At 46.7% G+C, this 13090-nt stretch overlaps 1 protein-coding gene across 5 annotated transcripts in view; it reads left to right on the plus strand.

Moving 5' to 3' along the window:
* Positions 1 to 13090, plus strand: part of LOC133353636 (caskin-1-like) — a 151392-nt gene that overhangs the window by 113444 nt on the left and 24858 nt on the right. For 4 of the 5 annotated variants that reach the window (XM_061570024.1, XM_061570026.1, XM_061570027.1 and 1 more), the window contains 3 exons: positions 3060 to 3077; positions 8464 to 8539; positions 11200 to 11294. In XM_061570024.1, coding sequence (XP_061426008.1) covers positions 3060 to 3077; positions 8464 to 8539; positions 11200 to 11294 — 189 coding nt within the window. The remainder of the gene's footprint in view (positions 1 to 3059; positions 3078 to 8463; positions 8540 to 11199; positions 11295 to 13090) is intronic. The other variant, XM_061570025.1, reaches the window with a different exon arrangement.

Consider the following 13090-nt stretch of genomic DNA (forward strand, 5'->3'; position numbering starts at 1 on the left):
TTTCCATTATAGCCTGGTCTTAGGTTCCATTTCACCCCACCAGCGAGAGCTGAAATAGTTTTAGCCGGAGCCTGGTGTCGCATTCTCTGGCAGAAGTCGAATGTCGCACATTGCGCGTGCATCCGAGCAAAGGCACAATTTAATTTCTCAACCGAGCGGTAATAATAGTGTCTTCTGGGGTGGTAGTGGTGCCATCGCATAGCAGGACATATTCACCTGGACAGGAGGGGTTCAGATTTCGGATAGGTGCGCTCTCTGCCACATTCAACTTTAAATTGGTAGGCCCGTCTGCCCGCGTGCCTTGCTTGGGTTGTGACTGTGGTACAATGGTCAAGAGCTAACATCAGTCACGAGCAATATCAGAATTGGTCGCTCGCTATCTCTCTATCAACCCACACTGACCTTCCGTGATGAAGTATGGTACATGATAATAAAAAAATGTGTGATCAACATGGATTTAGGAGGCCTTCATCGATTGGCGGATTAAGATTGGGTGAAAGGTCTTCATTAGAAACGGTTAACAGATGATGGAGCAGTTGGTACAGTTGTCAGTGCACTGCGCAATGAAGCCGGCGATTCAGTTCCCAACCACGGCTGATGCCACGTCAAAGTGATTTCCTGCTAAAATGAGCAGTGAGGTGGTACTCATCTCCGGTTCACAGCCCTGAGCCAGGGGTTAAATATACACTACACATGCCTATGGCAGGGGCAGGTCAATTCATAGGACAACCACAGTTTACTTTCCCAGAGTAGTACACAATTTATCGACCTCGGCGGGATGATGGACTGAGTCAATATCCAATCAGGATTTTGATTTGCAACCATCAGTCGACAAGGCGCTCACTTCACCGCTGAGCCATCTGACCAGGTGGCTAAAATCATTGACGAGTGATATCCAATCAGGTCTAACTGCACTTAACAGTATGGTGAAGTATGATCCAACAAGCCCCATGACCAACACGGCTTGGGCAGTGAGGCCTTCATCTAGCAATGGATTGACAAAGTCCGTGAATTTATTTGATTTATATAATGGTTACCACGTAGGCCTCCAATCCCAGATATGCAGGTTTGATACCTGGTCATGCTCAGCTGAGTGGCAGGTGGAATCAGCACCTTGACAGGGAATTCTTTCTAGGTCTGCTGAGCATAACATGAGAACTTGTTGCAGTGTGTGAACACTAGTACTGGGGAGACAAAGGCGGCCAGATGTTCTAGCCACGCAACTACCATCTATTGCACCATAGAAAGATGCTCGCTAATGACACTCATTCCAGTAATTCTTTAAGATACAGTAGGGATTGTCATCTTCATGATGCAAGGAGTGCATTGCTTGTGTGTGGGTAGATGTGCTTGAGAATGGTCCCTTCATTTCACACGAAATGAGTCACTCATAATGGCTTCACCCAGGTTAAGAGGTATTTTTATAAATATAAAAAGGCTATTTTAGCACTTTACACCTTTTTCACGAATTGCAAATGAAACCAATGTCAATTTCAAGTGTTCACACCTGACGCATACACGATATATGTGTGCTCATTGTTTTACATTCCGTTAAATGTTCAAACTCAGTCACACGCGGTTGCACACTTAAACGAACAGTCCATGTTCCAATGATGGACCAATAGTCCGCCATTGGTTTTCCAAATTCCTGAGCGCACTTTAGATCCAAAAATATAATAATTACCCTCGGTGGATTCTGGGCCACCGCAGCCTCGGATCTTGCCCCTTGTGGAGGGTTATTTTCTGTCGTCTTCGTTGCTGTGTGGGTTCTGCCACCCGTCAGTCCCCTCCTCGCTCGTCCCAAGCTCCCGCGCCCATGTTTCTGCTCAATGATGCTGCATGCCGCCGCCGCCACCGCCGCAATCGATCGCCCGCTATCCTTCCGTGGCAACTCCCGACAGTTTACCGTCGCCCGGCTCTCTCAACGTCGCCGGGAGGGAGGGGGGGGAAAGGGGAGCGTAGAAATCCACGGAAGCTTCGCCATTCCCATTTAACACTACCCCCCCCCCCCTTCAAACGACACAAGATTCAGGTCGAGACGAATTTAACCAAATTAACTGAAAGGTTTGGCAAGTGTAGTAGTAGTTGGTCATATAATGCAGGACAGTTAAAAATAATTAGCTGCGCAATCGATTAAGGTTTAGTTGCATTCCTCATGGAAATTGTGCATTGAATGTCGCTCCATTCGACAATGGAGTAATGTTCAATGTGGGTTTTACACGTCTGGTCTTGCAAGTGATGTATGGGTCTCACGCTTTCACATGTTGCGTCCTGTTAGTGATGCAGCGGTGGTCGCAAACGCACTGCACGTGTGCTATGCTGCATAACACGGACTGGATTAGTTTTCCAGATGGAGTGGGAGTGGATCTGGAGCAATAGTTTGGCATCTGCTTATTTGATACACCATATTCTGGGCCTTATTGAAGGGGATTTTTGTTTCAGGTTTTTTAGTCGTGTGCTTAAATTCAACACGATTCTCAGAAATGTAAGCGGTTAGCATTTAGATGGTAAAATTAACTGTTTCGTTCGTAGTACTGTAATGCAAAACGGTGTGTGTGTGTGTATATACAGCGTAGCTAAACTTTATCATCAATCGTAATATGCTCATCTTCATTAATTATATGACAGAAATCCGTTGATAAAAAAAACTGTTGCCAAGTGTTCCAAAAAAACATCACCATCATCGTCATAATTATAAGAAGCATTGCGTGACTCACATCTGGGCCCTGTGTATTCAATTCGACATGTGTACACACACACACACAAATGCGTGCACGGTCAATATGCGAGTCAAACTGTTTTCTTGCTCAAAACGGGGCATTGGGATCTGTTGGTGGCCCTGACCCGACGGTGGAAACTCCTCCACATTCCCCCGGGCAGGGAGACGACCGCCTTTCACCACCACTGAAAAGGCACAATAACAGATTTCGTTTTTAGCCAGACGAGCTTGGCGCTTCCGAGGATTTCTTTCCCCCCCTTGTGATGTTACCTACGTGACGATGGCATTGTGCATTGGCTGTATTAAATCGCAGTGTGTTACTTTCTCTGCCTCGTGTCAGTGTGCTTGGATTGCTGAAGTAAGTGGCCTTCAAACTAAGTGATGCATGTCTCTCCTGTGCACACCTACTGCTTTTATTGTTTCAAATTTCCACGTTATCTTATTATTTGTTACCTCATTCAATGTGCCCTGCTTTGTACCCCCTCTGCCTTCCCCTCGCTCCAACACCTATATACCGTTCACCAAATGGGCCATATGACCATCGCGTGTTGGGGGATAGACATCCATCTCTGCTCGAATATTCGTGGCGAACAGTTTTCGGTGGGAGACTTTGGTTGGCTCCTTCCGAACCCTAAAGCGCAGCCCATCTGCCATGCGTGTCTCGTCGTGCTCACAGTGCCTTGGTTGAAGCGTGTCACGTTTCGTTCATTGTGTCAATTCGCCGAGCACTCCGCAACACCATGCCACGCGCGTGCGCCCGGGTCGTCGTGTGTGCATGCCCTCGTGTGCTTGCGTTTGGCCTCGATGGAATCACCTCTCGCGCGCCAGCTCATTTCGAGGGCGGCTCCACACCCGGAGAGATCTGTTGGGCAATCAAAACGCTCTCGCAAATCGTGCAGCTCGATTGTTGCCCGAGTTTCACGTGGACAACTCTGGTGGCAGAGACGTCCGCGTGTAGGCGATTCAGTGGCATGCAGCCAAGCGGCATGACAGATCGCTCGGTCATGGACCAACCCTGACGCTGCTCACCACATTGTTACCACCACCACCACCACAACCAAGGCATCTTTGTGGTGGTTCAATTGTATTGGGGCTATCCTGTGCTGATGATGCCTAAACAGGGTAAATCTGGTTGCACGGTTGCCGTTGTGCTTTAATGCCGTTTCATTTAAACAGGCCACACACGTTGATGTGGATAAGTTTTTTCGGCTTGCCGTGGCATTGTGAATATTTACAAAAAATGCTTTGCATGTCAAGGACATATTGCCCAGAGCAATTGTTAGGGACAGATTGGGAAGTCAAAAGTCAAATTAATGATTGTGGAAAAGTTTTGAGGCCTGTATTGTATTATGAACTTCAATTGTGTCATAGATAAACCTTGCCTACTGATCTAATCGGCGTTTGTTCCCGATGTTCAGGCTAATCACGAATTCAATAATCGGGCCAAGATGTTACATTTCGGATGATCTAAAAAAATGATGTCACAGGAAGTGACATCACTTGCATGACGTCACGGCCATCCTTTTCCCACCAAAAGTGATGTCATGTGGCCTCTGGTGATGTCACTTGTTGCATGAAGGCATCAATTATTGTGCAATGTAAATCATCCAAAAATATGAGAAAACCCCCATTAAAATTGCAATTAAAACAAATCTCAATTTCCAACATATTTGATTGTTTATCCAAAACCCACCCCAATGATATAACTTTATCAGAGCCGTGAGCTTAACTTTATGAATGTGTGTCAGGTGAGGTAATACTACAGATCTCACCCCACCTACGAATCATCAGGGCAGCATAGTGCGCTTACTTAACTGTCACAACGTGTGATTGTGTATACGGAGGCTACTTTGTCTACGTATCACGTGAGTTAATGTACCGTTGACTATGTCAGTCATTTTACAATACAGGAACCCAGATGGACAACTCGCATTAAAATAAACAATTGAAGGACTGCGTTGGCGGTGGTATACAAATGCAATAAAGAAACAATTAACTTAGTTTTACGGGACATATTTGCAGTCCCAATTTCTAGATAATAGCTCTTCTTCAAAGTAGAAAGAGAGGAGAGAGGGGGCAGAACGATTTGACCCAACGTTAGTTATCGTGCAAAGAAAATACTTTCTTCCCAGTGTTTTCAATATGCCAGTTAGTCTTGCTTGCCCCCTCTCTCAGCTGTCAAGAAAGGCACGCTCTGAACACCACGGATAGAGTGGCTTAAAAACTGCAAAGGTGAGAGGTTATAATGGAGGGGTGGAGCAAACACTTTTGGGAAGATGACACGCTTGCCATCCAAAAGCTAGCCCTGCCCTTCCCTCTAACCAGTGAGCCAAGCAGCCACTGAAGCTAGCAATGACCAACTAGCCAGCTAGCCACGACTACTACTAATCCTCCCACTGACCATAACCCTAACCAACAAGCTAACCAGCCCCATGTACTAGCACTATCACTGACCCTAACCACACTAGCCATCGAAATGCCAGCCATACCCCTAACCCTAGCCAACTAACCAACAAGGTTAGAGCACTAAGCCCTAACATTCACAATGAGACAACTAGCACGAGCCCCTCCCGCTGAAACTTAAGTCACTCATAACTCCGCTACTGGCGCTTTGTCAAGGCCCCCTTTTCACTCCGAGTTGGTTTTGCAGTTGTTTTGTTCCGCAGCACCATAGCCTGAAGCGAGACGCTACCACTTCGCACATCTCTCTGGTGTGCAAGCCAGCGCTTGTGACGACGGTGGACAGCCTGGCCCACTTTGTTAAATGTTCACCTTAAGCATCCTTAGCGCCCACTATCGATACCGACCGTGGGCAGGTGCAGAACCATCCCGCGCTTCGTTTCAAACGTGCGCATCAGAAGGTTCCATTAACTTCCCATTCATCAAATTGTGTGCATCAAGTCCGCCTGCCGAAGGTTTCTCGCCCACCATAAAAGTCATGGCTCTTGTGGCTCCAGTTCGGTGGGGTGACGCACTCCACCTCGGGGTTTTCCCTGCCCTAGGCGGGGTGGTTCAGGTAAATAATTGGAGAGCGAATGGTATTGGCTTCGTAAGAGCTGCCTCCAAGCGAATGGCGGCATCAAATTCATCTGGTTTTCTAGGACAGCTAAAGAGCGAGCGATATTCCCGGAGTATAAGCGAGCCTGGTACGTAATCAGAATCCTGGATTGATTGCGTTAGAATTTCTCATGAAGTTTTGACAACCGTAGGCATTTCCAGTAAATGTTTTTAGAGGTCCATTTTGCGACTTTCCGCTTGAAAAAAGTTGGCAACACTAGTTTGTCACCGTGCCCAAACAGGAGCCACAAAGCAGCCATTGCTATGACATCGCGTTCCTGTCCTCCATGGCCGGTGTGCTGCGTTCAGACGGATGGGGTTGCCCCATCGGAGACAGGGGGAGGGGTTGATCGTACAGGAGAGAGGTCCACTCTCGATGTTTGACCATATGTGAATGTTCCACCGTCGGCAGGAATTTAAGCATGAGATCAATGGAAAGGAGTGATCACGATGAACGCTGTCGGCTAAGCCCAAGTGTGCGTGCGTGTGTACATGTCTGAGACTTGCAAAATCATTAATAACTATATACGGCTGAACATGTAAACTCATTGAGCTGTCATGAAAAATGTATTGGGAATATTCAAACGAATAAACGGACAAATGGGTTTGCCTTTCCACGTGAAAAAATATGACAAAAGCCGTCAGACTATGGGTGTTCCAGACTAATGTCATCCAGCGGCAAATGCTGAGCAAGCCTGGCTCTGCTGATGTAGTCCGAAAAGGTTGACATTGGTCCAGAGTTGTCTTTTGCTGGACCACATTTGTTTGTCACGTGCAGATGGCCATGTGTTACTTTATTAAATACACACGCTTTGTCTAACGGGCCAAATGTCTGAATGAAGGTTCTGTAGTTCACCTGTTTGTGTTTGATGATGATGATGATGCATACCTTTCAACCCACACGGTTTACCCGTATTCTTGTACAGGGAAATTGAGCAAAAAAAGTACGTGTTTGTTTGTGTTTCTCCCTTGTGATGGGACTTTGTAGGATGAACGTTGATATTTATAAGGGGCACGGGGTGACCAATAAGGTCGGAATTGGTCGGTAATAAGGTAGGACACTGATAAGGGGTTGACAGGTATGTAGATGTCTCCGTCCCACCTCCCCCCGTGCGTAATGTACACACTGGGTGTGTATATTAGTGTGTAATGTACACACTGGGTGTGTATATTAGTGTGTAATATACACACTGGGTTTGTATTAGTGTGTAATGTACACACCCCGTGTGTGTAAACTTGCCAGTGTTTGTAATGATTTTGGCGGAAACTTACATTCGTGGCCAACATCAGTGGCGAATATTTGAAACCGGTCAACTCAGCCTTACACGAGTACATAATGTCGTATGGTATAATGAGAAGGGTGCATAATGACACGGTTAGAGTCATTTTTAATCGAAGCAAAAATCAACAGATACAGTGTTGTGTGTAAGGGACTCCTCTACTTATCAACAAGTTATGTTCCCGAGGTCTGTTCGTAAGTCGATTTGTCCAACTTTACTCCTGTCGATTCCAAACATGTTGTACGGCATCTACAATAAACACGGGGAATTCATTTAAGCGCTGTATAATTTCTTGTAGACGTAGAGGCCATTGGTCCTTCGTGTTCTGCAGATGTACATGCCACCACCGCCATCTGTTGCACGGCGGTTGAACTTAGGACCCTCGGTCCGAGCAGGCGACTGGACATACGGACAGGCTTGTTCGTGTCTCTGACGGTTCGTAAGTCACATGTTCCTGAGTAGAGGAGTCCCTGCATGTTGAACTTATTTCGCACCGTACGTAGCCAACCGTGCTAATCATGAGGTGCGAGGGAAGGACAACAAACTCAACACAAAAACCAGTGTTGTACAAACGAGGACAAGGTAAAGTATGTTTTCTGTTCTGTATTGGCAAGTGGCTCTCGGTGGTAGACCGAGCAGCTCGCAATCGGGAGGTTGCGAGTTAAAATCCTGGTTGGGAGGTTGTTGACTCAGCCGATCAATTATTCATCTGCAGTCGATGCAATGAGTACCACTTTGTGAAGAGGTTAACAGTGGTTGTTCTATGGGAAGAAAATATACCTCACCCCTGCCATAGCAATGTGGAATTTCCACCACTGGCTCAGGGCTGTGAACCGCCGTGATGCTCAACGCTCATCTTAGCAGGATTCATTTCCCGTTTACTTTTCAGTTTATAATTTATTCCCAATTTAATGGAGTTAAAATGTAGACATTTTGTTTTAAATTCTTCGTGTGAATAAATGCATTTTTACGTACGACATACCGCCTAAAAGTATTTTGTCAGCCGCTAACCATTTTTACGCGTAAAATCAATTCATTTCAATAAAAAGAGATGGGCGATAATGCGGTACAACAATTTCAATTCGATCGCATTTTCATTGCGATGATTTGAAATTGTACCATTGATTTCCAATTGGGGCTCATGCAATTTCAATGCCCCGATCCAATGGTGCAATCCCCGGTCTTTTTGTGTGTGCATAATAAATCTATATAATGACCGTGTGTTTACATTTGTACGTGTATGCACACAGGTACCGTACGGAAGTGTGTGTGTGTGCGTATATATCTCCGTATGTGTGCCGCTCATCATTGCAAGTCCACCGTCCTTATCCAGGTGGTTGGTATTGTGTGCGTGCGTGTGTGTTTGCGAGTCACGTGCCGCCTCTTGTCTGTCCGCCCCCTCCCCAGGGCTGCCTGCTGGGCGTGCCGCAGCCCTCGCCGCTGCTGAGCCCGGCCGTGAACGAGCACGGAGAGCCGTCATCCGGTACGCGGGGCCCACCCCCACACACGCCAGCGTTCATACCCGACACTCTGAAATCCACGTTGAAAATGCTGACTTTAGAACAGCTGCTTGTTGCTGACTTTAGTTTGGCGTCCTTTGCGCACCCCACCCCCGCGCCTCCGATTAGCACGGTTGTCTACGTACTGTGCAAACGAAGGTTCCCATCCTTACTAATACGTCAGTTTAACACTTGGGCTTTCACGACCAATAGCATTCATAATACAGGTGTTTTTTAGGATTAGATCGCGTAAACATACATGTGCCGTTAAACCTGCAACCATCCGCCACAGCAAATTAGCACGTAAACAGAACATGCCAAGTCGTCACTAGTGCAGCACTAACCGGTGTGTTGGAGAACAAATATACAACATTTACAATCTAAGTACGACGTTTGGCCAGTAATTACAACTAGCATCATCAGGCAACAACCAGATGCAATGCGTATTCCCATCTGGTTGGCTCCGTAGCATGCGGGGGCTGCAGGGGGGTGGAGGGGGCTGCCCCCCCCCAACCCCCCTCCCCCCTACTGAAGTCTCGCCCCCCCCCCCTTCTCAATTCTTATACGCAAGTAGAAAAATGTTGGTATAACATCGGGGGTGAGAGCCAGAGCAGGATACGTGATGGACAAATGCCAATCGTACAGTTACTCATTGTGTCCAGCGTTTAACACTGGTTTGAGGTTTGTTTTAACGTCGCCCGTGTGATGTCGCCCTGAGATTATTTATTTTTATCTGGCCGCCCACTAAATAGGTCTTTCTGCTGGGGGGCACTGACCTGGACTTGAGGTTAGAGCGCTCATATCATATTAAGATGGCTGCGAGTTCAAATCCCAGTTGTGGGTCAACTCAGGCCATAATTTCGCCAGTTCCATGAATGGAGAACGATGTCGTGAAAAATCAACGACGGTTAATCCCATGGAGAGATTGACTTCCGTCAAAAGAATGTGGAATTTCCGCCACTGGTTCAGAGTTACCAACAGAAATGAGTGCTGCCCCCTAGCTCATTGGAGCGGGGAGACGATGACTTCTAGCCACTAGTCTCACGCCCGGGGGCAGTGGTATCTGAACCATTCCTGGCCGCCCTCCCCGCACCCACCCACTCTCGCCAGCCTTGTGAAGTATGTTCAGCACTCGGGAGGCTTTCATCCAGCAGTGGATCAACAACGGGCTGTAAATAATTGTGAAATGTTGAGACGTACACCCCAACAGATGGCTCTCTCTCTATATATATAGGGCCAGATTCACATCTTGACAAAACATTGTACATACACGTCAACGCTTTGGAGAATAAGCCCCACTGTCGCTAACAGCTTGGACCAAAATGAACATCCGTCGAGAAATTGTGCGTCTCTCATGTGCTAGCCATTGGGCGTCCGAGCAATCCAAATGTAACGCCGGCAGTGAAAGGGTTACAATTCATAGGTGGCCATGGGCGCATGTCCGGGCGTTTCGCGACTAATTTGTCGTGATCGCACACACGCGGACCCTCGCACGTTTCGCATTCACGGTGGCTAGGTGTTGATTGTTGCCTCAAATTAACTTGAATCGTCAAGTGATTGAAGTGGGTGAAAAAAGACGAGGCAGGCCAATGGCGCAGGTTTGGCGCGCAACAACGGTGGAGCGCGCCGCTGCACGGGTACATCACGCAGGCGAACTCTGTCCTCGTGGGCTTTTGATAAGGTCACGAGATTCACAGACGAGCCACATGTACAGCATTTCAGAGTCCTCTGTCATAGCCTTGTCTTATGTGCAATTCACTCCAACATTTGTCTATTCGTAGATAGAGTTCCTTTATTTACAACTGTGGAGGGAGGCAGTGGTTCAGTGGTTAGCGTGCTGAGCGAGGATCTCACCAGCCTGGTTTTGATTCGCGAATCCAAATAACATCAGTGGCAAGCCTGAACCAGTCCGGGGTAACCCCTTTATCAAATTGCACTGACCAGCGTGGTGAAGTATGGTCAAACAACCCCCATGAGTTTCGATTTAAAGCTTTCGTGACTGCTGGGATTCATCTTCTTGGTTCTTTCAGTAAAGTCACAAAATAATAAAAATAAAAACATAATAAAATACAATGTACTTTATTATGTTTTATTTTTATTATTTTATTATTTCCCTTCTACGTGACTTTACCGAAAGAACCAAGAAGATGAACCCCCATGAGGTGAAGAATATTTTTTCCCCAGTGGACTAAACAGAAGTCTCAAATAAAAAAAAAATATCCCGTTGCTTAACCAAATGTAATGTTCATCCAAAACAAAGTATAAGACGTGATACAGGATCGATAAAAACAATAAGTGCAACAGGTAGAAATACAACAGTAAATAATTTGCTCCAAAATAAAGTTCAACAAAATATATACAAATGCAATCTATTATGGACACAACTAATAAAATCAAGTTATGATATTTACACGACTTACCCCTAAACAAATTTCATCGTGAACGCAAACGCTGAAGGCCGGGTTGATGATGGCAATAATGATGATCACTGCTACTGCAGCTATTATTGCTGATGCTTTGGCTGTTGATGATGATGATGAAACTCCTGTTGCTGTTGATGATGATGTTACATTCTTCTTTTGCTGTCTGCTGCTCATTGTTTTAATAATTGTCTTAACCCATTTTCAATTCCTTCTCACATCAGGTGCAGGCAGAGCCCACGGTGCAGGAGGTGTCCCTGTGTGTGAGCAGCCTCAGGGAGACCTCACCAAGAGACCCCATCACGTCTTGGAAGGAAAGGTTTGTTAATTACAAACGTATACAAACCACACAAAGATCCCCCGTATAGCCTTAAAAGACTGCTGGGACAAATGCTGTTAGCGAGAACCTATGAAGGCCAGCACGGCACCATGCCCAACTGGCTTTGTCTCCCTAGTAGCGATGTTTACACACCACAGCAGGTACTCATTTAAGGTTGAGTCGACCTAGGGTAGGCCCAGGACCATTTCAGATAATCGTCGCTGGTGTTGGCCCTGAGCGGGAATCGAACTTGGGTCGCCGGGTTCGTAGCGTAGCGCTAACTGCTACCCTACCGCTCCCCAATACCAATCCCTACCATTCGCCACTAAGTGACGATGATGTCAGCACAGCGCCTGTGCCAGGCTAGGTGCACTTTGAAGCCACGTGAAGTGTCGAAGGCTCGCTGACAGCAGATCTCGGGACAGACCCAGGTGGTGCCATGGGTTGGCTGACTGAGATGACTGGTCGATGCATCAGCTGTACCCCCTACTGTGCCAACTTGCTGTATTTTAGGCCGCCCGGCGCTCCGCTCGTTGTTGTGAGCGTTGCTCATCTGCCCTCCGTTGTTGCTGGAGGGCGACTGCCTCCAATTACCCAGTAGCGTCCTTCACGAGCCTCCTCCATACCGCTCCCCACACACACGCACACACATCATCCTGCGCGAACCACGATGCCGATTCAATGCACGTCGGATGGAATTTTTACTGCGGTTGTCAATCTTGATGCATTCCCTGCAATCTCCGGAGCAGCCGTACATTTAAATGTCCATTAATGCGCCTGCATAACGCGGGTGCGCCGAGCGAGCCGTGCCGATGCCCCTGGTGATTTGGCAGCGCTGCGCTGAGTGTGTGTGTTGAATGCACTATATTGAGTGCGACTTGGCCAGCTCCCAATGCATTATGTATTTGGTGAATGGCATCCCATTATCAATGGATGAGTGGCCACTGTTTGATATATGAATTGTGAGTACTTCACAAGAAGAAAAAAAAAGTGGTAATTTATTGTCGTTGAGTAGATACTTTCTATATTTTTGGGTATTATTATCATCATTATTGCTGTTGACGTATATTTTTTGACAAGTCCATCACGCCTCGTGGGATTGTTAAAATGGGTACCGCTTTGTGAGAACTGGAACGCACGCAGGAGCACTGCCTCGTTGCTTATCGTTTTTTTCTTCTTTAACTTAACCAAGAAAAAAAACCACACTGCTTCCCGAGACTTTCCTCATTTGGCGATTTGCGTGCGGAAGGAAACGAAGAATACTTTGAGAGACCCCTTGCGTGCCAGGTGCTCCCAAACATCTCGGCAACCCTTTCGATTTAAGGCTTTCGTGACTGCAGGGATTCATCCTCTTGGTTCTTTCGGTAAAGTCACGTAGAAGGGAAATAATAAAATAATAAAAATAAGACAATAAAATACAACTCTCCAGACGTTTCGGCCACAACGCAAGCAGCCGTCCTCAGGTGAAGAACAGGTCTATCGGAAAGACAGCGTCTGAATGAACACCACCAAGCTTGACAGCGTATATTTAAGCTGGGTTAGAGGAGGAAAGGCGCCTTGACAAAGGAATTTGCATATCAACAGAGGAATTTAGCATATTTATGGAAAATACATATATGGGATTAGTCACTACTTGTGGAATGCGTAGGAGGTAGGGGGGGTCTCAAATTCCTTTGTCAAGGCGCCCTTCCACCCCTAACCCAGTCTTTCCGAAAAACCTGTTCTTCACCTGAGGACGGCTGCTTGCGTTGTGGCCGAAACATCGTGAGAATTGTATTTTATTATGTTTTATTTTT

Source organism: Lethenteron reissneri, chromosome 44 (assembly GCF_015708825.2).
Source record: "Lethenteron reissneri isolate LAM-NWPU_2019-01 chromosome 44, ASM1570882v1, whole genome shotgun sequence".
Lineage (NCBI taxonomy): Eukaryota > Metazoa > Chordata > Hyperoartia > Petromyzontiformes > Petromyzontidae > Lethenteron > Lethenteron reissneri.